The 22454-nt window shown below is 44.1% G+C and overlaps 1 protein-coding gene across 5 annotated transcripts in view; it reads left to right on the plus strand.

Moving 5' to 3' along the window:
- LOC110521760 (exocyst complex component 2) overlaps positions 1-22454 on the plus strand; it is an 86807-nt gene that overhangs the window by 43630 nt on the left and 20723 nt on the right. For all 5 annotated transcript variants that reach the window (XM_036969306.1, XM_036969308.1, XM_036969307.1 and 2 more), the window contains 13 exons: positions 1190-1270; positions 2347-2492; positions 3233-3314; positions 3423-3525; positions 5261-5379; positions 12127-12246; positions 12451-12575; positions 12665-12733; positions 12905-13062; positions 14973-15094; positions 15773-15834; positions 21020-21100; positions 21670-21723. In XM_036969306.1, coding sequence (XP_036825201.1) covers positions 1190-1270; positions 2347-2492; positions 3233-3314; positions 3423-3525; positions 5261-5379; positions 12127-12246; positions 12451-12575; positions 12665-12733; positions 12905-13062; positions 14973-15094; positions 15773-15834; positions 21020-21100; positions 21670-21723 — 1322 coding nt within the window. The remainder of the gene's footprint in view (positions 1-1189; positions 1271-2346; positions 2493-3232; positions 3315-3422; positions 3526-5260; positions 5380-12126; positions 12247-12450; positions 12576-12664; positions 12734-12904; positions 13063-14972; positions 15095-15772; positions 15835-21019; positions 21101-21669; positions 21724-22454) is intronic.

Consider the following 22454-nt stretch of genomic DNA (forward strand, 5'->3'; position numbering starts at 1 on the left):
TGGTGAGGGTAGGTAAGGGCCCTCGGAGTGTGGTGTCAGGAAAATAACCTCACACTCAATGTCAACAAAGCAAAGGAGATGATCGTGGACTTCAGGAAACAGCCGAGGGAGCACTCCCCTATCCACATCGACGGGACAGTAGTGGAGAGGGTAGTACGTTTTTTTAAGTTCCTCGGTGTACACATCACGGACAAACTGAATTGGTCCACCCCCACAGACAGCGTGGTGAAGAAGGCGCAGCAGTGCCTCTTCAACCTCAGGAGGCTGAAGAAATTCAGCTTGTCACCAAAAGCACTCACAAACTTCTACAGATGCACAATCGAGAGCATCCTGTCGGGCTGTATCACCGCCTGGTACGGTAACTGCTCCGCCCGCAACTGTAAGGCTCTCCAGAGGGTAGTGAGGTCTGCACAACGCATCACCGGGGGCAAACTACCTGCCCTGCCCTGAAAAACAGCTTCAAGCTCAAGGCCATCAGACTGTTAAACAGCCATCACTAACATTGAGTGGCTGCTGCCAACATACTGACTCAACTCCAGCCACTTTAATAATGGAAAAATGGATGTAAAAAATGTATCACAAACCACTTTAAACAATGCCACTTACCCTACATTACTCATCCCTTATGTATATACTGTACTCTATACCATCTACTGCATCTTGCCATCTTTATGTAATACATGTATCACAAGCCACTTTAAACAATGCCACTTTTATATGTTTACATACCCTACATTACTCTTCTCATCTCATATGTATATACTGTACTCGATACCATCTACTGCATCTTGCCTATGCCGTTCTGTAACCATCACTCATTCATATATTGTGTGTATAAGATAACATTTTATTTATATGTGTGTCTGGCCCAACGCTCTTATCCGCTAGGCTACCCTGCCACCCCTATTCCACATGTAAGATGCAAAGAAATGAAAAGCAGATTTACCTTACTCAGAGATCTCCAGAGTTAGCCATCCCTGAGACCGGGTCTGGTATCTCCTATGTCTATAAATTAACAATGAAGTAAGGTACGTTGGAAGTTAATGCATGCAGGGCTTTATAAAAAAAAAAAGAGTGCATTGTATCGATTTCTGAGATTTCTAAGAGCGCCAGCCTACTTTGATTGAACTGAGCTGTTATCATCACAATCTTTCACATAATTGAATAAAACTGTATTGTTCTGTTGCAGCTATACACCAGAGGTTGGAGTCAGACGGGACAGAGAGGGTGGAAGGCTCCATGACACAACGCCTGGAGAATGTTCTCAACAGTAAGCATCTTTCATCCATCTATACAGCTATCTGTTCATCCATCCATCCATCCTTCTATCCATGTACGAATGATCATCTATCAACCCATCCATCTGCATTTCTCCATCTTTCTACTTCTTGCTATTATCATGTAGTGTGAGCTGAGCACAGTCATCCCAGGTGCCATTAGTTAATATCCTCTTTCCACTTCTGTCTTTTTTGGAAGTTCAATTACTAGGACGTTTTTTTACAAGCTCTCACACACACTCTCATACACACACCACGCCGCGTGTGTTTGTTCTTCCCTGTCTGGAGAGTAGATCTTCCAGCCGGATCCTCTGTCTGCCCCTCTCATCTCCTACATGATAATGCATTTCCTATCATGGAGGGTCAGTAAACGAAAAGGTCCTTTCCTCAGGGTTGAAGGTTAATAAACCTCCCAGCTGGACGCTGCTTTCATCCCTTCAGCGCCTCGACCCAAGACCCCTGTCTTCTTCCCATACACCCCCTTAACCTCCACCCCACCCGCCCATCAAACCCTCAACCCATCAGCTAATCACAAACCCCTCGAAATATCAAACACATGACATCTCGTCAGTCAGAGCATGGAGTCGGGAGCAAAGTGTTTTTAAATCTCAATCTTTTTCCTTTCGAGATTTGGGGTTGGCGGGAGCAGGTGAGTCTTTTTTTTTTTTTTTTTTTTTTCTGATTTAAATTCATTTTAGCGAGTCCTTGTTTTTAATTTTTTCGCCTCCACTTCCGAGGCCACCCAAGAAGCCGGAGAGTACTAATGGGCCAGAGAGAAAAAGAGGGACTAGAGTAAGAGATAGCTGTCACACTCCTTGACTCTTTTTCCACCCCTCTAAGTTCAGATAATATAACACACATGCCATCACCACAGAGGAAAACCAGGTTCTTAAAGTCTGAGAGATATGTATTAATGGTGAAATAATAAAAACATGTAACCTTTTAACTTTTTCTTGATGTCTGTAGTACTCACCCTCACTCTTTCTATCTCTCTCTCTCTATCCTTTCCCCTCTTCTCTCTATCTTCTCCCTGTATTCCCCTTTCCCCTCCCCACTCCCTCCACCCCAGGAGCCAGTGATACAGCAGACACTCTGTTCCAGGAGGTGTTGGGGCGGAAGGATAAAGCTGACTCGACGCGGAACGCCCTCAACGTCCTGCAGCGCTTCAAGTTCCTCTTCAACCTGCCGCTCAACATCGAACGCAACATACAGAAGGTATACACTGAGTTTCCAAAACATGAAGACCACTTTCCTAAGGTTGAGTTGCACCCTCCCTTTTGCCCTCAGAACAGTCTCAATTCATCAGGGCATGGACTCTACAAGGTGTCAAGCGTTCCACAGGGATGCTGGCCCATGTTGACTCCAATGCTTCCCTCAGTTTTGTCAAGTTGGCTGGATGTCCTTTGGTGGTGGACCATTCTTGATACACAGGACACTGTTGAGCGTGAAAAAAAAACGCTGCAGCGTTGCAGTTCTTGACCCACTCAAACCAGTGCGCCTGGCACCTACTACCATACCCCGTTCAAAGGCACCCTCTGAATGGCGCACACACCCAATCCACGTCTCAATTGTCTCAATTGGCTTAATCTGTTTCCTGTTTCTTTAAAATCTTTAACCTGTTTCCTCCCCTTCATCTATACTGATGGAAGTGGATTTAACAAGTGAGATCAATAAGGGACCATGGCTTTCACCTGGATTCACCTGGTCAGTCTACGTCATGGAACACACGCACAGCATGCACACCTCAACCTGTTGCTCAAACTCCAGCCCGGCATCCAGAAGGTGGTGCTAGAGAAGCTAGAATGTCAAAGTGTCATGTTCATATCCAGTGCACTCTACACACAAGTGTCTCCACGTATGAAATAAACCCCTGTCAAATAAAATATATATATATTTTTTTTTTAATTAAGCATTGTGATATTGCTGTCTTGAGAATTGTATGTTTTCTCCTTCAGGGAGATTATGACGTGGTGATCAATGACTATGAGAAAGCCAAGTCTCTGTTCAGCAACACGGAGGTCTCGGTCTTTAAAAAAGGTAGGGTGAACTGAGCTTCTTGGAAGGGGGGGGGGGGATGTCCAGTTTACTGTGCTGGAAACAAGAGAAATGACCATGTTCTCTCCTGTCTCTCCTGTCTGTGTGTAGTGTATGCCGAGGTGGAGACGAGGATCGGGGCTCTGAAGATTCTGCTCCTGGACAAGCTACTGGAGACACCTTCAACCCTGCATGACCAGAAGAGATACATAAGGTCTCACTATGTATACACATACTGCACTGTAGAGGGTTAGATGTCACGCAGTGCAAAATTTAGTCATGTCTTTATGGTTTTAGTGTATTACATTTCCCATATTCGTTCTGTTCGCTCTTCTTACTTTCTGTCTCTGGCTCGTTGTTTGCCTCATCTTTAGGGCTGGCACGTTAATTTTATAATCGTGTAACGGGACCGTGTTACCATGGATACGGACTCAACCTTACGTCGGCTGCAGCCATCTTCAGTGAGCTGTTTGTTCCACAAAACTCTAAAACTGCGTCCTCTCTAGACAGTTTTAGAATTCTGTGTTGTGGAGCAAACAGTGGACTGAAGACGGCTGCTGCCGACGTGCGGTTGAGTCCGTTTCCGTGGTAACATGCTCTTTACAACGCAATGAAACATGGTTGCTTATTGGTTTGCAACAACCCCTTGCTGAAACAGTCTTCATTTTAGTTATGATTTTTTTTCTTTTTCGTTATGACGGTTATTTTATTTTCCTGACGGTCTTCCCCCCCCCGTAACTCTACGGTGACCGCGGTCATTTGGCTGAAAATGTACTTTTAAAATAAATCTTTCTTCATGTCTTGTTCTTTCTCCTCTCTCTCTCATTTTCTCTTTCTCGCTCACGTCCCTGTTTCTCTCTATCCTTGTTCCTCTTTTCCCCTCGTTTTCGTTCTCTCCCTCTTTCGCCCCCTTTCCCGACATCCTGCATAGTTGTGGTCTTGGCTGGTTTATTATTGCTCAGACTGACTCGTCAGAACGAGAGAGCGCAGCCCTAGACCACAGCAGCCATCTTTCATCCTCCTACATTACATTACATGATAGCTAGCTAGCTTTACACGCCCACCATACCCCCAGTTTACCTTACACACATTAAGGGGACTAGCAGGCTGTGTTGGGGGTGAACTAGCTGGTTAGCTGGCTGGGGGGCTGTGGTGGGGGCTGTGGAAGGGGCTAAACCAGACCTGTAGTGTATGCCAGACCAAGTTGGCTAAACCAGACCTGGGTTCTACATAACGTTTACATTTGAGTAATTTAGCTGTGGCGTTACCGGTGACGCGCTTCCAGTTTCTGACTCGTCCTCTCTGTCCCAACTGACACGGGAACTTCTACAGACGTGTCAAGCCTGGCGCATTGGTACAATGTCTCCAGAGACGAACCACATGTCACAGTAAAATGGTTCAATTTATGTTCTTTTAAATACTGTGCTTGATTGAATTTGCCTGGTCAAATTTAACCAATAGAATATTCCCCAAAGTGCATACCAAAACCCGCCCCGTCTGGTACTCTAGGCAATGAAATGTCTAAAGTATTTGGGAAATACTGCTTGAACCCAGGTCTTGTGGGGACATACTGTAGAGGCTGGCTGGCTAGGGGTTCAGAGGCATCTCCTGTAATGAGGAACAAATTAGTCTGGTCTGCCTGCTATGTGATGAAGCCAGCCCAGAGCCACAGTCAGTGACTCAGACTCTTTTGTGATGATCCAACAGAGTACCGAGTGCAGCTGTACAGGGAATGTACTGGGGAAGAGGACTGTGGGTATGGGATGATGATTTTTGGGAGGAAGTTAGGTTAAGGCAAAGGCTGAGGGAGATCGAGGGCACAGGGTTTAGATTTTAACGGGTGTCCTATTGAAGTGCTGTTTACACCCATTTCTCACCTGAGTGTGTCAGTATCACCTGTGAAGTGCTGCGCCCACATTTTCACCCTTACCTGTGTGTGTTCCTTCCAGGTACCTGTCTGACCTGCATGCATCAGGGGACCCTGCCTGGCAGTGTATCTCCGCCCAGCACAAGTGGATCCTCGGACTCATGCAGAACTGCAAGGAGGAGTTTATCAATTACCAGAGAGGTGAGTTAAACACACACACATGTTATATCTATGTATACATGCACACACACACACACACACACAGATTCACACACACGCACGGAAGATATAAAGAAAAGTCCCCCGTTTTGCAATTTCAGTCAGACTGGTTAGGTTGCCATATGTCAACACGCTCCCTCCTGTCATCTCTCTCTTGGCGTTGGACTTGGGTTTCAGGGACCGACATGTTACAGCACACACACACACACACACGCCGACCGACACTAAGCTGCACAGATAGATTGGAACAATTAACCCCAATGAAGATGTCTCTCTGTTAAATCAGTACCAGGAATAATGTGAAACCATCTGCTCAGGATGAACAGTACAGACCCATGCTCACACACATGCACAGACACGCACACACAAATGTACATATTGCTAGCCACCCCTGTTATTAAGAACACCTGCTCATTCCATGACAGACTGACCAGTTGAATCCAGGTGAAAGCTAGGATCCCTAAGTGATGTCACTTGTTAAATCCACTTCCAAATCCAATGTAGATGAAGGGGAGGAGACAGGTTAAAGAAGGACATGATTGTGTTTGTGTGCCATTCAGAGGGTGAATGGGCAAGACACAATATTTAAGTTCCTTTTGAATGGGGTATGGTAGCAGGTGCCAGACACACCGGTTTGTGTCAAGAACTGCAATGCTGCTGGGTTTTTCACCCTCAAAAGTTTTGTGTATCAAGAATGGTCCAGCACCCAAATGACATCCAGCCAACTTGGCACAACTGTGGGAAGCATTGGAGTCAACATGGGGCAGCAACTCAATATTAGGACGTTGTTCTTAATGTTTTGTACACTCAGTGTCTATATAAGGGTGTGCATAGACAATATGGACATTATTGTTCTAGTTATATAGGATGAGCCATGACTAGAATAGAGTATATACAGTATATAAAGTGGGTAAAAGGGTGTGTAAACATTTTAGAAGTGACAAGTGTTCAATGACTGTATGTACATAGGGCAGCAGTCTCTAAGGTTCAGGACAGGGTACCGGTCAGAGGCCGGCTAGTGATGACTGTTTTAACAGTTTGATGGAGGGATATGGAAGCTGTTTTTCAGTCTCTCGATCACAGCTTTGATGTACAGCACCTTCAGAAAGTATTCACACCTCTTGACTTTTTCCACATTTTGTTGTGTTACAGCCTGAATTTAAAATTGATTTGAATTGAGATTTTGTGTCACTGATCTACAGACACGAAAAGCTGAAATGTCTTGAGTCAGTAAGTGTTCAACCATTTTGTTATGGCAAGCCTAAATACGTTTAGAAGTAAACAGTTGCTTAACAAGTCACATAATAAGTTGCATGGACTCGCTCTGTGTGCAACAATAGTGTTGAACATGATTTTTAAATGACTGCCTCATCTCTGTACCCCACACGTACACTTAGCTGTAGTCCCTCAGTCGAGCAGTACATTTCAAGCACAGATTCAACCACAAAGACCAGGGAGGTTTTCCAATGCCTTGCAAATAAGGACACATATTGGTAGATATGTTAAATTTTTTATTAAAAGCTGACATTAAATATCCCCCTGAACATGGTGCAGTTATAAATTACACTTTGGATGGTGTATCAATACACCCAGTCACTACAGAGATACAGGCGCCCTTCCTAACTCAGTTGCCGGAGAGGAAGGAAAATGCTCAGGGATTTTACCATTGAGACCAATGGTGATCTTAAAACAGTTAAAGTAATACTGCATCAAATATGGCAAAGAAATTAACTTTTGTCCTGAATACAACAAAACACTTCACGGAGTACCACATATTTTCAAGCATGGTGGTGGCTGCATCATGTTATGGGTATGCTTGTCATTGGCTAAGGACCACAAGAGGTTTTTTAGGATAATAGGAAACAGAATAGAATTAAGCACAGGCAAAATCCTAGAGGAAAACCTGGTTCAGTTTGCTTTCCAACAGACACTGGGAGACGAATTCACCTTTCAGCAGGACAGTTGCCTAAAGCACAATGCCAAGTATACACTGGGTGGCCTAGTTACGGACTTAAATCAGCTTGGAAATCTATGGCAAGACTTGCAAATGGCTGTCTAGCAATGATCAACAACCAACTTGACAGATTTTGAAGAATAAAAAAATGAATAATGGGCAAGGTTTGTACAAAGCTCTTTGAGACTTACCCAGAAAGACTCACAGCTGTAATCACTGCCACAGGTGATTCTAACATTGACTCAAGGAGTTGAATACTTCTGAATATTAACATTACATGGGGCATTTTGTGTATAAAAGTATGTGGACACCTGCTCGTCAAACATCTCATTACAAAATCATGGCCATTCATATGGAGTTGGTCCCCCTTTTGCTGCTATAACAGCCTCCACTCTTCTGGGAAGGCTTTCCACTAGATGTTGATGGACCATTTCTGTGGGGACTTGTTTCCATTCAGCCACGAGCATTAGTGAGGTCGAGCACTGATGGGCGATTAGGCCTGGCTCGCAGTCAGTTCCAATTCATCCAAAGGTGTTTGGTGGGGTTGAGGTCAGGGCTCTGTGCAGGCCAGTTAAGTTCTTCCACACTGATCTCGACAAACCATTTCTGTATGGACCTCGCTTTGTGCACAGGGGCATTGTCATCCTGAAACTATTGCCACAAAGTTGGAAGCACAGAATTGTTTAGAATGTCATTGTATGGTGTAGCGTTAAGATTTCCCTTCACTGGAACTAAGGGGCCTAGCTCGAACCATGAAAAACAGCTCAAGACCATTATTCCTCCTTAACCAAACTTTACAGTTAGCACTATGCATTGGGGCAGGTAACGTTCTCCCGCCAGATGGTGAAGTGTGAATCATCACTCCAGAGTCCAATGGCGGCAAGCTTTACACCACTCCGGCCGACGCTTGACATTGCTCATGGTGATCTTAGGCTTGCAGACAGAACACTGCGTGGGTGGTGGCTGTCGTATATAGTGGAGTCAGAGTATAAACAGGGCTAATGCTAAGGGTAACAGTGGTTTCCGGGGCTCCGTGAGTATGGGGGGGGTTATTGTGCGCTCTCTAATGCTCTTCACCTTGAGCTACAGAGCTGCATCACTCATCTCTGGGATCGAGTTAGTTACACATTGCTACAGACATGGACACTTGGACACAGCTGTCAGACAGCTGTTAGCCTATATGGAGACAGGAAGTCAAGTGTCTGTCTGTGAATTTAGTTTGGGCTCGTAGTGCATAGGCCTACTGTATGTAAGGTGAGTCTGTAATTCAGTACATGGATGTCACTCAGATACACTTATGGCATTATTTAAAGGAATCATTGAATATCAAATGCACACACATGCACACACTCAGCAGCAGCTGTCTCCTGCCCCCTGTCTTGTGAGCTCAGCCACTCTACGCACCTGGCAGCCATTTACACTCCTAGACCACATCCCCGCTTCCCTCAGCCCCCCCCCCCCCCCCCCCCCCCACACACACACACCAAACCGAAAACCAGTGCTTACCAAAAGCATCCCTCAACAGCAGCACCCACTGCCCCAACCCCACCAAGACCACATCCAGCTAGCTACACCTGAGGCCAGTATCTCTCAAACCTTTCCTCCACCAGCCCCACTCTCTCTCCTCACATCAATCATCGTCATTAAATAAAGGTTCAATATTTTTATTTAACTTTTTTGTTTTTATCATCAAATGTGCGCACACACTAATTATTATCCAGTGTTGTAGCTAGCAGAATGGGCCTTGACCTATTGTCAGAGTCACGCGTGACAGGGCAAGCCTATAGCTCTTCGATTTATTGGTAACTCTTGTAATTTTCCTCTCATGTCTGGAATGTTCCAGAACGTGAAGGTTCGGAAGCTCATTCTAGTGTGTTTTGACTCTAAATAATTACCTGTGAAAATACCCTAAAATGTATTTTCCTTTTGTTTGAAACCCAATTAATCGCGAGCAGGTCAGCGCTAGCAGTCAGTTGCTTCTGTATGTCTAAAAGCTCCCATGTTATTTGTCTGTTATCTCAATCGATCTCTGCCCAATTCAATTACAAACTGTGTTGCTTTTAGTTCCTGAACAATACACACCCCGCCAAGGAGAAATACAATTAGCAGCAATTGTGTTTGTAGGAAAATAACGTTGTCAGTCAGGTGAATGATTAGAAGGCCAGGACACACTGACTGGTGCAGATCTTCACTGTGCAGTCTTAGGGTATTTATTAGGCAGTGTTAGGGTATTAAGAAAAACTTGACGGGGCAATTTCAAACTCGGCTGAATCTCTGTATTCATATCAACAGCCTGGTAATTCTGTCATTTGAACAGCTCAATGTAAATAACAGATAGGAAAACATGGACAAGAATAAGAGGGAGAAAGCAGCTCCATATACTAAAAGTATGTGGACACCTGCTCGTCGAACATCTCATTCTAAAATCATGGGCATTAATATGGAGTTGGTCCCCCTTTGCTGCTATAACAGCCTCCACTCTTCTGGGATGGCTTTCCACTAGATGTTGGACCATTGCTGCTGGGACTTGCTTCCATTTAGCCACAAGCATTAGTGAGGTCGGGCACTGATGTTGGACGATTAGGCCTGGCTCGCAGTCATCGTTTCAATTCATCCCCATGTTGTTCGATGGGGTTGAGGTCAGGGCTCTGTGCAGGCCAGTCAAGTTCTTCCACACCGATCTGAAGCGTGATTCATCACTCCAGAGAATGCATTTCCACTGCTCCAGAGACCAATGGCAGCAAGCTTTACACCATTCCAACGTCACTTGGCATTGTGCATGGTGATCTTAGGCTTGTGTGCTGCTGCCCGGCCATGGAAACCCATTTCATGAAGCTTCCAGAGGAGTTTAGAACTCGGTAGTGAGTGGCAACCGAGGACAGATGATTTTTATGCGCCACATGCTTCAGCACTCGGCGGTCCCATTCAGTGAGCTTGTGTGGCATACCACTTCGCAGCCGAGCCGTTGTTGCTCCTCAACTTTTCCACCTCACAATAACAGCACTTATGGTCGACCGGGACAGCTCTAGCAGGGCATACATTTTACAAACAGACCTGTTGGAATGTGGCATCCTATGACGGTGCCACTTTGAAAGTCAATGAGCTCTTCAGTGAGGCCATTCTTCTTCCAATGTTTGTCTATGGAGATTGCATGGCTGTGCTCTATTTTATACACCTGTCAGCAACGGGCTGAAATCCACTAATTTGAAGGGGTGTCCACATACTTTTGTGTGTATGTAGAATGTGTTTGTCCTTTTCAGGATCACTGGATATGTATCTTCTGCACGTGTATGTGTGTGGGAGAGAGTGAGTGCAATAGAGACAGGGGGAGTGTGTGTATGGTGTTTAGACAGAAAGCAGTGTGTGTGTGTGTGGTCGGGGTTGCGACCCCGTGGGGAACAGGAAGTCGTGCGACCTGCAGGGTAGAGAAGGAAGTGAGCTGCACCGCGCTGACAGAAGACACACAGGGTCTTCAACACACACACACAGACATGCATATACACACTCACAGAAGGAATTAACTTTCTAATCTTACACACTAAACACACAAGAAACTTTGTAACACACTCTCAATCAGTGTATGGCCATACCCGATAAACACACATAATGGGCACACAGACACACACTGCACATATGGAGCTGCTTTCTCTCTCTCATTCTTGTCCATGTTTTCCTATCTTTCTTTTTATAGAGAGAGGGATGAGAGCTGCTGCTGTTGATCCAGGTGTCGGGTGAACCCTTTCCCATGGTGTCGTGTGTGTGTGTGTGTGTGTGTGTGCGCGGTTGTGTGTATGCCTAAATATGAACTTCCAAACATATGTGTTTCTACTTACTGTGCGTCTATATATTCATGTGTTTGAAAAACCGTTTCTGGTCTGTCTGACTCACCTTGTAGACTTTTCTCACATTTGGAGATGGACGGGTTTGATCTGCTGTACTGTAAGCCTGCTGCCCAAGCAGTCTGGGGTTTTCTCCAAAGCTCATAGACCGCAACATACACAAGAGAACGAGTTTGTGACTCACTGTGTGTGTGTCATATGTTCTGGAAATAAGCCCTGTTATTTTTCTCAATGCGTTTACAATAAGGATCTGTGGGCGTGCTATTTAAGCTCTAGTAGTGTTGTTGTACTAGTGCTTTACCCTGAGTTTCTATCATAGTCTTTTATCAGTGCAGGTTTCACTTTCATGTCAAAGACCAAAGGTCACGGGGCTGACCTTTCACCCCGTTTGGTTCTTTACCAAACCTCTCCCAGTGACCCACAGGAGTGCACTAAGCCAAGTGCACTGGAAGCAAGGGTGCCAGTCAGCCAGTCACCCCCTGGCTGCAGTACCACTGTAGCTCTCTATCACCATCTTGTGGAGAGCAGTGAGCGGCCTGATCAGGCCAGAGTAATCTGACCCAGATCCGCACAGACATCACTGTGGCCCAGCTAAACCCAGTTCGCCTCTGCCCCGTACAAACAGTGGGGTTGCACTCTCTTCAGCTCCCCTTTGCTCGCTTCTCCTCTCCTCATCCTCCCGCTTTTACTTTTCTCTCTCACCCTGAAACAACAGGGCATTCTATCTGTTACTGGCCAGGGGAGAGGTGGACGAGAAGACAAATAAAGAACGGAGGAGAGGAGCGAGTGAGGGATTGTTTGGTGTGAAAGCCTGCTGAGATTATTGAGGAATGGGGAGTTTTATGAAAAAGGTTTATTTAATCTCAAGTATGTGTTCCTGTGGGTTTATTTCTCTATTTTTCTCTCTCCCCCTCTCCTTCTATCTCTCCATCTCAGTGGGCTTGGGGGCCATAGCCCTGGATCTAGAGGGGGACCCTCGCCCATCGGCTTTCAGTAGGATCAGGGACACAGCTCCTCTGAATAAGGGGGGCATCTTGCATACCCCACGCCACAGCAGTGAGTAACCCTACTATATTATAGTACAGTATAACAATGCACACACTCTACCAGACCTTTTCAACCTGGGAGTTTTGAAAGGGTTGTGGACATGTTTCCCCAAAAAACATCAGCACTGTGTACATTTGTAAAGTTTAATTGTGAACTATTCTGTATTTTTATTTACACTATAACCGGTCTGTCTCCTGTCTTTGTGTGTTGCAGCCTGGCATTATGAGACACCCCAGCAGGTGCAGTTTGTGGAGAAGCTGTCGGACGTGGTGATTGGCCAGCTCCCCAACTTCTGGAAGCTCTGGATCTCCTACGTCAACGGCAGCCTCTTCAGCGAGGTATGCAAAACAGACAGTGATTGGGCGTCATGAATGTAATGATCCAACACAGCATATTTTCACTGTTGTCAAACGTGTGCTTTTATCAGACTGGAGAGAAATCTGGCCAGGTTGAAAAGTCAAAGAAGAATGCCAGGCAGAGACAGAACGACTTTAAGGTGAGTTGTGCTGGATATAGTTTTAGATACACTTTTTATAACCATAAGAATGCCCTCTCATCAGTGTACAGTTTTCAGAGCTAAAGCAAAATGGGCAGTGCCTTGTAATGGTCCAAAGTGGTATTGTTGTATTGTTATAGGACTCAAGTCTGTTTCTGTGTGTCTGTATAGAAAATGATAGAGGAGGTGACTCATCGCTTGGTGAAGCTGGTGAGAGGTGCTCTGCTCCCCTCCACCCTGACAGAGCTGGAGCTGAGATTGTACGGTGGCTGGGAGAATAAGACTGAGCTCACTGGACCCTGGCTCACTCAGGTCATACACATCGTTAGGTATGGACATGTCACTGTAGTGCAGAGTTCCCCAACTGGTGGCCCACACACTGAATTTGGCTCGTGGGTGGTTTTATTTGGCCCCCCAAATTCGCTGACAATTATTATTATCTTTATTGTTGGACATAAGACTCTAAAAACACAAGGAAATGAGCTCCAAGTGATTTTAATTTTGGAAATCTGTTCCGAAGTATTCCCACGCATAATAAAGAAACACAGTTGAAGTCGGAGGTTTACATACACCTTAACCAAATACATTTAAACTCAGTTCTTCACAATTCCTGACATTTAATCCAGTTAGGATCACCACTTTTATTTTAAGAATGTGAAATGTCAGAATAATAGTAGAGCAAATTATTTATTTCAGCTTTTGTTTCTTTCATCACATTCCCAGTGGGTCAGAAGTTTACATGCACTCAATTAGTATTTGGTAGCATTGCCTTTAAATTGTTTAACTTGGGTCAAATGTTTTGGGTAGCCTTCCACAAGCTTCCCACAATAAGTTGGGTGAATTTTGGCCCATTCCTCCTGCCAGAGATGGTGTAACTGAGTCAGGTTTGAAGGCCTCCTCGCTCGCACACTCTTTTCCAGTTCTGCCCACAAATGTTCTATAGGATTGAGGTCAGGGCTTTGTGATGGCCACTCCAATACCTTGACTTTGTTGTCCTTAAGTCATTTTGCCACAACTTTGGAAGTATGCTTGGGGTCATTGTCCATTTGGAAGACCCATTTGCGACTAAGCTTTAACTTCCTGACTGATGTCTTGAGATGTTGCTTCAATATATCCACGTAATTTCCTTTCCTCATGATGCCATCTATTTTGGTTTGTGCACCAGTCCCTCGTGCAGCAAAGCACCCCCACAACATGATGCTGCCACCCCCGTGCTTCACGGTTGGGATTGTGTTCTTCGGCTTGCAAGCCTCCCCCTTTTTCCTCCAAACATAACGATGGTCATTATGGCCAAACAGTTCAATTTTTGTTTCATCCGACCAGAGGACATTTCTCCAAAAAGTACGATCTTTGTCCCCATGTGTAGGCGTGCTTTTTTATGGCGGTTTGGGGGCAGTGGCTTCTTCCTTGTTGGGCAGCCTTTCAGGTTATGTCGATATAGGACTTGTTTTACTGTGGCTATAGATACTTTTGTACCTGTTTCCTCCAGCCTCTTCACAAGCTCCTTTGCTGTCGTTCTGGGATTGATTTGCTCTTTTCGCACCAAAGTACGTTCATCTCTAGGAGGCAGAACGCGTCTCCTTCCAGAGCGGTATGACGGCTGCGTGGTCCCATGGTGTTTATACTTGCGTACTATTGTTTGTACAGATGAACGTGGTACCTTCAGGTGTTTGGAAATTGCTCCCAAGGATGAACCAGACTTGTGGAGGTCTACAATTTATTTTCTGAGCTCTTGGCTGATTTCTTTTGATTTTCCCATGATGTCAAGCAAAGAGTTGTTGGAAAAATTCCTTGTCATGCATGAAGTAGATGTCCTAACCGACTTGCCAAAACTATAGTTTGTTAACAAGAAATTTGTGGAGTGGTTGAAAAACGTGTTTTAATGACTCCAACCTACGTGTATGTAAACTTCCAACTTCAACTGTTTGTACAAATGTAAGCCAGGTTTGAATTGATTATGTTTTAGTCAAATATTATATCTGTTTTGCATTCTTGCGGTCAATTTGCAGTTTGTAGTCTACAAATGATTTGTAATTATGTTTCAGCCCCCCGACCATCCGCTCAAGATAAATCTGAATCTAATTGATGATCACTGATTTTGTGTGTGTGTGTGTGTGTGTGTGTGTGTGTGTGTGTGTACCCCATATTCCTGACCCCCAATCCCACTTCCACCGTCTCTATCGCTTTCCTGCCTTCTATTTCTCCCTCATTTCTATCTCTTTTTCTCCCACGTCTTCAGAATAATTTTTGAGGCTCTGGTAGCTCTCGAGATCCCCAATGATCTACTGCAGGTGATCCAGGATCTATTGTTAGAGCTGAGACACCACTGTCTACTGGTCACCCTGCACCACACCGCAGAGGGTGAGAAAAGGGAGGATGGAGATATGGGGGGGGGGGGGTCTACTGTTGGAGCTGAGACACCACTGTCTACTGGTCACCCTGCACCACACTGCAGAGGGTGAGGAAAGGGAGGATGGAGATATGGGAGGGGGGGGATCTACTGTTGGAGCTGAGACACCACTGTTGACTGGTCACCCTGCACCACACCACAGAGTGGAAGGGAGGGAGGGAGGGATCTACTGTAGGAGCTGAGACATCAACTGGTCATCCTGCCCTCTGCACCCTGGAGAGAGGGGGAGCTGGAAGGATAGCGAGGTTGGGGGATAGGGGAGAGGAGAAATGGAAGGGGTGAGTTATGTGAGGTTAGAGAAAGTGTTAGTGTTCAGTGAAAGATGGTTTGTGGTTAACAAGTGTGGTTATTCTGACAGTGGTCCTAGTTCTATAGAACATCTGGGTTGATAGTACCAACTAAAGGTGGTTTTGAAGGTAGTTAGTTATACACTAGTTTAGAGGGTCATTTCACTCTCTACTGCAGTCTTCCTCCAAACAACTCTCTCAGTCCTATTTAAAATGTAATGTGAACTGGTCATGACCATTCAGTTGTTAGCCATCTTCTACCTAGTAGATCAAAAATCATGTAAAGAGTGCACACATTTGTAGCCTCTACAATCATTAATGTTTTTGTATGTGCCTTGTCAGATGTCAAAAGGGTTGCAGAGAAAGAGGACTGGGTCGTAGACAATGAAGGAATCACCAGCCTGGTAAAGCTATAGTTACTATAATATACACTCCACTTAGTGAAATATCATGATTTATTATGGTAAGATACAGTATGATATAAAATATGTCATGGTGTAATCTACAGTGCATTTGGAAAGTATTCAGACCCCTTGACTTTTTCCACATTTTGTTACAACCTTATTCTAAAATATATACACTACCATTCAAAAGTTTGGGTTCACTTAGAAATGTCCTTGTTTTTGAAAGAAAGGCACATTTTTTGGTCCATTAAAAGAACAACAAATTGATCAGAAATGCAGTGTAGACATTGCTAATGTTGTAAATGACTATTGTAGCTCGAAATAGCTGAGATCTACATAGTCATACAGAGGCCCATTATCAGCAACCATCACTCCTGTGTTCCAATGGCACGTTGTGTTAGCTAATCAAAGTTTATAATTTTAAAAGGCAAATTGATCATTAGAAAACCCTTTTACAATTAGGTTAGCACAGCTGAGAAATGTTGTTCTGATTAAAGAAGTAGTAAAACTAGCCTTCTTTAGACTAGTTGAGTATCTGGAGCATCAGCATTTGTGGGTTCGATTACAGGCTCAAAATGACCAGAAACAAATAACTTTCTTCTGAAACTCATCAGTCTATTCTTGTTCTGAGAAATGAAGGCTATTCCATGTGAGAAATTGCCAAGAAACTGAAGATCTCGTACAACGCTGTGTACTACTCCCTTCACAGAACAGCGCAAACTTTTTTAATTGATTATTTTTTTATTTCACCTTTATTTAACCAGGTAAGCTAGTTGAGAACAAGTTCTCATTTGGAACTGCGACCTGGCCAAGATAAAGCATAGCAGTTCGACACATACAACAACACAGAGTTACACATGGAATGAACAAAACATACAGTCAATAATACAGTAGAAAACAAAGTCTATATACAGTGAGTGCTCTAATCAGAATAGAAAGAGGAGTGGGAGGCTCTGGTGCACAACTGAGCAAGAGGACAAGTACAGTGGGGCAAAAAAGTATTTAGTCAGCCACCAATTGTGCAAGTTCTCCCACTTAAAAAGATGAGAGGCCTGTAATTTTCATCATAGGTACACTTCAACTATGGCAGACAAAATGAGAAGAAAGAAAATCCAGAAAATCACATTGTAGGATTTTTAATGAATTTATTTGCAAATTATGGTGGAAAATAAGCATTTGGTCAATAACAAAAGTTTCTCAATACTTTGTTATATACCCTTTGTTGGCAATGACAGAGGTCAAACGTTTTCTGTAAGTCTTCACAAGGTTTTCACACACTGTTGCTGGTATTTTGGCCCATTCTTCCATGCAGATCTCCTCTAGAGCAGTGATGTTTTTTGGGCTGTTGCTGGGCTACATGGACTTTCAACTCCCTCCAAAGATTTTCTTTGGGGTTGAGATCTGGAGACTGGCTAGGCCACTCCAGGACCTTGAAATGCTTCTTACGAAGCCACTCCTTCGTTGCCTGGGCGGTATGTTTGGGATCGTAGTCATGCTGAAAGACCCAGCCATGTTTCATCTTCAATGCCCTTGCTGATGGAAGGAGGTTTTCACTCAAAATCTCACGATACATGGCCCCATTCATTCTTTCCTTTACACGGATCAGTCGTCCTGGTCCCTTTGCAGAAAAACAGCCCCAAAGCATAATGTTTCCACCCCCATGCTTCACAGTAGGTATGGTGTTCTTTGGATACAACTCAGCATTCTTTGTCCTCCAAACACGACGAGTTGAGTTTTTCCCAAAAAGTTATATTTTGGTTTCATCTAACCATATGACATTCTCCCAATCTTCTTCTGGATCATCCAAACGCTCTCTAGCAAACTTCAGACGGGCCTGGACATGTACTGGCTTAAGTAGGGGGACACGTCTGGCACTGCAGGATTTGAGTCCCTGGCGGCGTAGTGTGTTACTGATGGTAGGCTTTGTTTGCGGCAGGGTAGCCTAGTGGTTAGAGCGTTGGAAGGTTGCAAGTTCAAACCCCCGAGCTGACAAGGTACAAATCTGTCGTTCTGCCCCTGCACAGGCAAGTTAACCCACTGTTCCTAGGCCGTCATTGAAAATAAGAATTTGTTCTGAACTGACTTGCCTAGTTAAATAAAGGTAAAATAAAATAAAACTTTGGTCCCAGCTCTCTGCAGGTCATTCACTAGGTCCCCCCGTGTGGTTCTGGGATTTTTGCTCACCGTTCTTGTGATAATTTTGACCCCATGGGGTGAGATCTTGTGTGGAGCCCCAGATCGAGGGAGATTATCAGTGGTCTTGTATGTCTTCCATTTCCTAATAATTGCTCCCACAGTTGATTTCTTCAAACCAAGCTGCTTACCTATTGCAGATTCAGTCTTCCCAGCCTGGTGCAGGTCTACAATTTTGTTTCTGGTGTGTTTCTGGTGACAGCTCTTTTGTCTTGGCCATAGTGGAGTTTGGAGTGTGACTGTTTGAGGTTGTGGACAGGTGTCTTTTATACTGATAACAAGTTCAAACAGGTGCCATTAATACAGGTAACGAGTGGAGGACACAGAGGAGCCCCTTAAAGAAGAAGTTACAGGTCTGTGAGAGCCAGAAATCTTGCTTGTTTGTAGGTGACCAAATACTTATTTTCCACCATAATTAAAAGAAATTCAATGTGATTTTCTGGAGAAAAATAATCTCATTTTGTCTGTCATAGTTGAAGTGTACCTATGATGAAAATTACAGGCCTCATCTTTTTAAGTGGGAGAACTTGCACAATTGGTGGCTGACTAAATACTTGTTTGCCCCACTGTACATTATAGTGTCGAGTTTGAGAAATGGACGCCTTACAAGTCCTCAACTGGCAGCTTCATTAAATGGTACCCGCAAAACACAGGTCTCAACGTCAACAGTAAAGAGGTGACTTCGGGATGCTGGCCTTCTAGGCAGAGTTGCAAAGAAAAAGCCAAGTCTCAGACTGGCCAATAAAAATAAAATATTAAGATGGGCAAAATAACACAGACACTGGACAGAGGAAGATTGGAAAAAAAGTGTTATGGACAGACAAATCTAAAGTTTGAGGTGTTCAAATCACAAAGAAGTACATTCGTGAGATGCAGGAAAAAATTAAATATGCTGGAGGAGTGCTTGACGCCATCTGTCAAGCATGGTGGAGGCAATGCGATGGTCTGGGAGTGCTTTGGTGGTGTTAAAGTGGGAGATTTGTACAGGGTAGAAGGGATCTTGAAGAAGGAAGGCTGTCACTCCATTTTGCAATGCCATGCCATACCCTGTGGACAGTGCTTAATTGGAGCCAATTTCCTCCTACAACAGGACAATGACCCAAAGCACAACTCCAAACTATGCAAGAACTATTTAGGGAAGAGGCAGTCAGCTGGTATTCTGTCTATAATGGAGTGGCCAGCACAGTCACCAGATCTCAACCCTATTGAGCTGTTGGCCCATCAAGCCAATCCAACTTGTGGGAGGTGCTTCAGGAAGCATGGGGTGAAATCTCTTCAGATTACCTCAATAAACTGACAACTAGAATGCCAAAGGTCTGCAAGGCTGTAATTGCTGCAAATGGAGTATTCTTTGATGAAAGCTAAGTTTGAAGGACACAATTATTATTTCAATTAAGAATCATTATTTATAACCTTCATTCATTTTGCAACTCATTTCATGTATGTTTTCATGAAAAACATTTCTAAGTGAACCCAAACTTTTGAACGGTAGTGTATGTGTGTGTATGTATATATATATTTTTCTCATCAATCTGCACTCAAAACCCCATAATGACAAAGCATCTCATTTTTTCAAAATCTTTGCAAATGTTTTATAGATAATCTAAGTATTCAGACTCTTTACTCAGTACATTGTTGAAACACCTTTGGCAGCGATTATAGCCTTGATTCTTCTTGGGTATGACGCTACAAGCTTGTCACACTTGTATTTGGGGAGTTTCTCCCATTCTTCTCACCAGACCCTCTCTGAACCTTCGCCCCAGTCTGAGGTCCTCAGCGCTCTGGAGCAGGTTTTCATCCATGATCTCCATGTACTTTGCTCAGTTCATCATTCCCTTTATCCTGACTAGTCTCCCAGTCCTTGTCACTGAAAAACATCCCCACTGTGTGATGCTGTCACCACCATGCTTCACCGTAGGGATGGTGCTAGGTGTCTTCCAGACGTGACGCTTGGCATTCAGGTCTAAGAGTTCAATCTTGGTTTCGTCAGATCACAGAATCTTGTTTCTCATGGTCTGATAGTCTTTAGGTGCGTTTTAGCAAACTCCAAGCAGACTGTTGTCTTTTACTGAGGAGTGGCTTCCGTCTGGCCACTCTACCATAAAGTCCTGATTGGTGGAGTGCTGCAGAGATGGTTGTCCTTCTGAAAGGTTCTCCCATCTCCACAGAGGAACTCTGGAGCTCTGTCAGAGTGACCATCGGGTTCTTGGTCACCTCCCTGACCAAGACCCTTCTCCCCCAGTTGCTCAGTTTGGCCAGGCGGCCTGCTCTTGGAAGAGTCTTGGTGGTTCCAAACTTCTTCCATTTAAGAATGATGGAGGCCACAGTGTTCTTGGGGACCTTCAATGCTGTGAAAATGTTTTGGTACCCTTCCCCAGATCTGTGCCTCTACAGACAATTTATTTGACCTCATGGCTTGGTTTTTGCTCTGGAAGGGAAAGGGGTTACCTAATCAGTTGTACAACTGAATGCTTTCAACTGAAATGGGTCTTCCGCATTTAACCTAACCCCTCTGAACCAGAGAGGTGCGGGGGGCTGCCTTAATCGACATCCACGTCTTCGGCGCCCGGGGAACAGTGGGTTAACTGATATGCACTGTCCAGTGTGGGACCTTAGATAGACAGGTGTGTTCCTTTCCAAATCATGTCTAATCAATTGAATTTACCACAGCCTCCATTTACGTTGTAGCAACATCTCAAGGATGATCAATGGAAACAGGATGCACCTGAGTTCAATTTCGAGTCTCATAGCAAAGGGTCTGAATACTTATGTAAATAAGGTTTTTGTTCTTTATTTTTAATACGTTTGCAAACATTTCTAAAAAACAGTTTTGCTTTGTCATTATGGGGTATTGTGTGTAGATTGATGAGAAAAAAATATAATTGTATCAGTTTTAGAATAAGGCTGTAATGTAACAAAACGTGGAAAATGTCAAGTGGTCTGAATACTTTCTGAATACACTGTATGTATTCGATCTGTGCGTTGTGAGCAGCCGGCCCAGTTTGAGCAGTGCATGGTGCAGATGCTGCAGTCACTCAAAGAACCCATGGAGACCAAACCTGGGGAGGTCAATGTAAGAAACACACACAAACACACACATATTACACTATCACAGAATCTCATTCATCTATGTGAACTACAGGTAACTGCCAAAATTAGGGAAACACCAACATAAAGTGTCTCAAGGGGTGTTGGTCCAACGCGAGCCACCAGATCAGCTTCACTGCACCTTGGCATAGATTCTCAGGCTTCGTTCCATAATCTCCTTTAAGTGTTCAATTCGGGTTGAGATTTGGTGAATGAGACACACACACACACCCTTTAAACCCCCTATGCTCCTTTGAGACCCCTCTTTCAGAGTCCCTGAGATTTCTTCTAGCCATGGTAGCCAAAATGATGGGCAACTGGACATTTGTATACATGACCCCTAAGCATAATGGGATATTAATTGCTTAATTGACAAACCACACCTGTGTGGATGCACCTGCTTTCAATATATGTTGTGTCCCTCATTTACTCAAGTGTTTCCTTTATTTTGGTAGTTTCCTGGATATGTTGTTGTATTGGACCATGTTACAGTGTGATAGTTGTTTTATGCGGCTGAGTGTCCTGTCTCACCTTGCTCTCCTCTCCTGTCTTCAGATCCTCCAGTTGGATCAGGACCAGGCCTCAGAGCTCTGTGTGGACATCATAAAGGTACTGTACAGTCACTGCAGACTAGGTTTACAGTATATTTTACCACAATAATACGGAGTAGAGATTCATATTACAGTATAGTTCAACATAGGAATCCCTTCAATTTACTGGTAGTTTAGCAATGAAGGTATGGTGTGAATGTCACTAGAGAATAAGTTTACTCTATATTTCACTCTGTCTACACTGAAGGGACTCCTACAGGTCACAGGTTGTCTATAAGCTACAATGCAAAAGTCCGGTAGGCATTTAGGGACAGTTTCCAGGACACATATTAAAACTAGTCCTGGACTTTCAATGGAGAATCTCCACTGAGATTAGTCTATCTATGTCCGTTGAACTGGCCCTTAGATTATTGTAGACTTTTTAACTTTGTAGCATGAAGGGGCCAGGAAGCTCTGTGGGAGGATCATGAAGGTACGGTACAAAGTAGAGTCAAGGATTACGTCATATTTCACCATAGGAATACTTACAGAAACCAGTCGTTTACTGTAGGTCTTCAGTGCACAAATTCAGTTCAAATTCAGTAGACATGTAGATGATGTTACTTTCCGAGCAGGTTCGAGAGCAAGTGGAAAAGCTCTGGAAGGACATCAATAAGGTATGGTACAGAGTAGATAAGAGACTAGGATTACACTCCTATTACCCCAAAGGAATCACTACAGATTCTAGGTAGTTTTACTGTAGGTTTACAGTGCAATCCATTCACCCCATTCAGTAGACATTTAGAATAT

The sequence above is a fragment of the Oncorhynchus mykiss genome, chromosome 30 (assembly GCF_013265735.2).
Source record: "Oncorhynchus mykiss isolate Arlee chromosome 30, USDA_OmykA_1.1, whole genome shotgun sequence".
Lineage (NCBI taxonomy): Eukaryota > Metazoa > Chordata > Actinopteri > Salmoniformes > Salmonidae > Oncorhynchus > Oncorhynchus mykiss.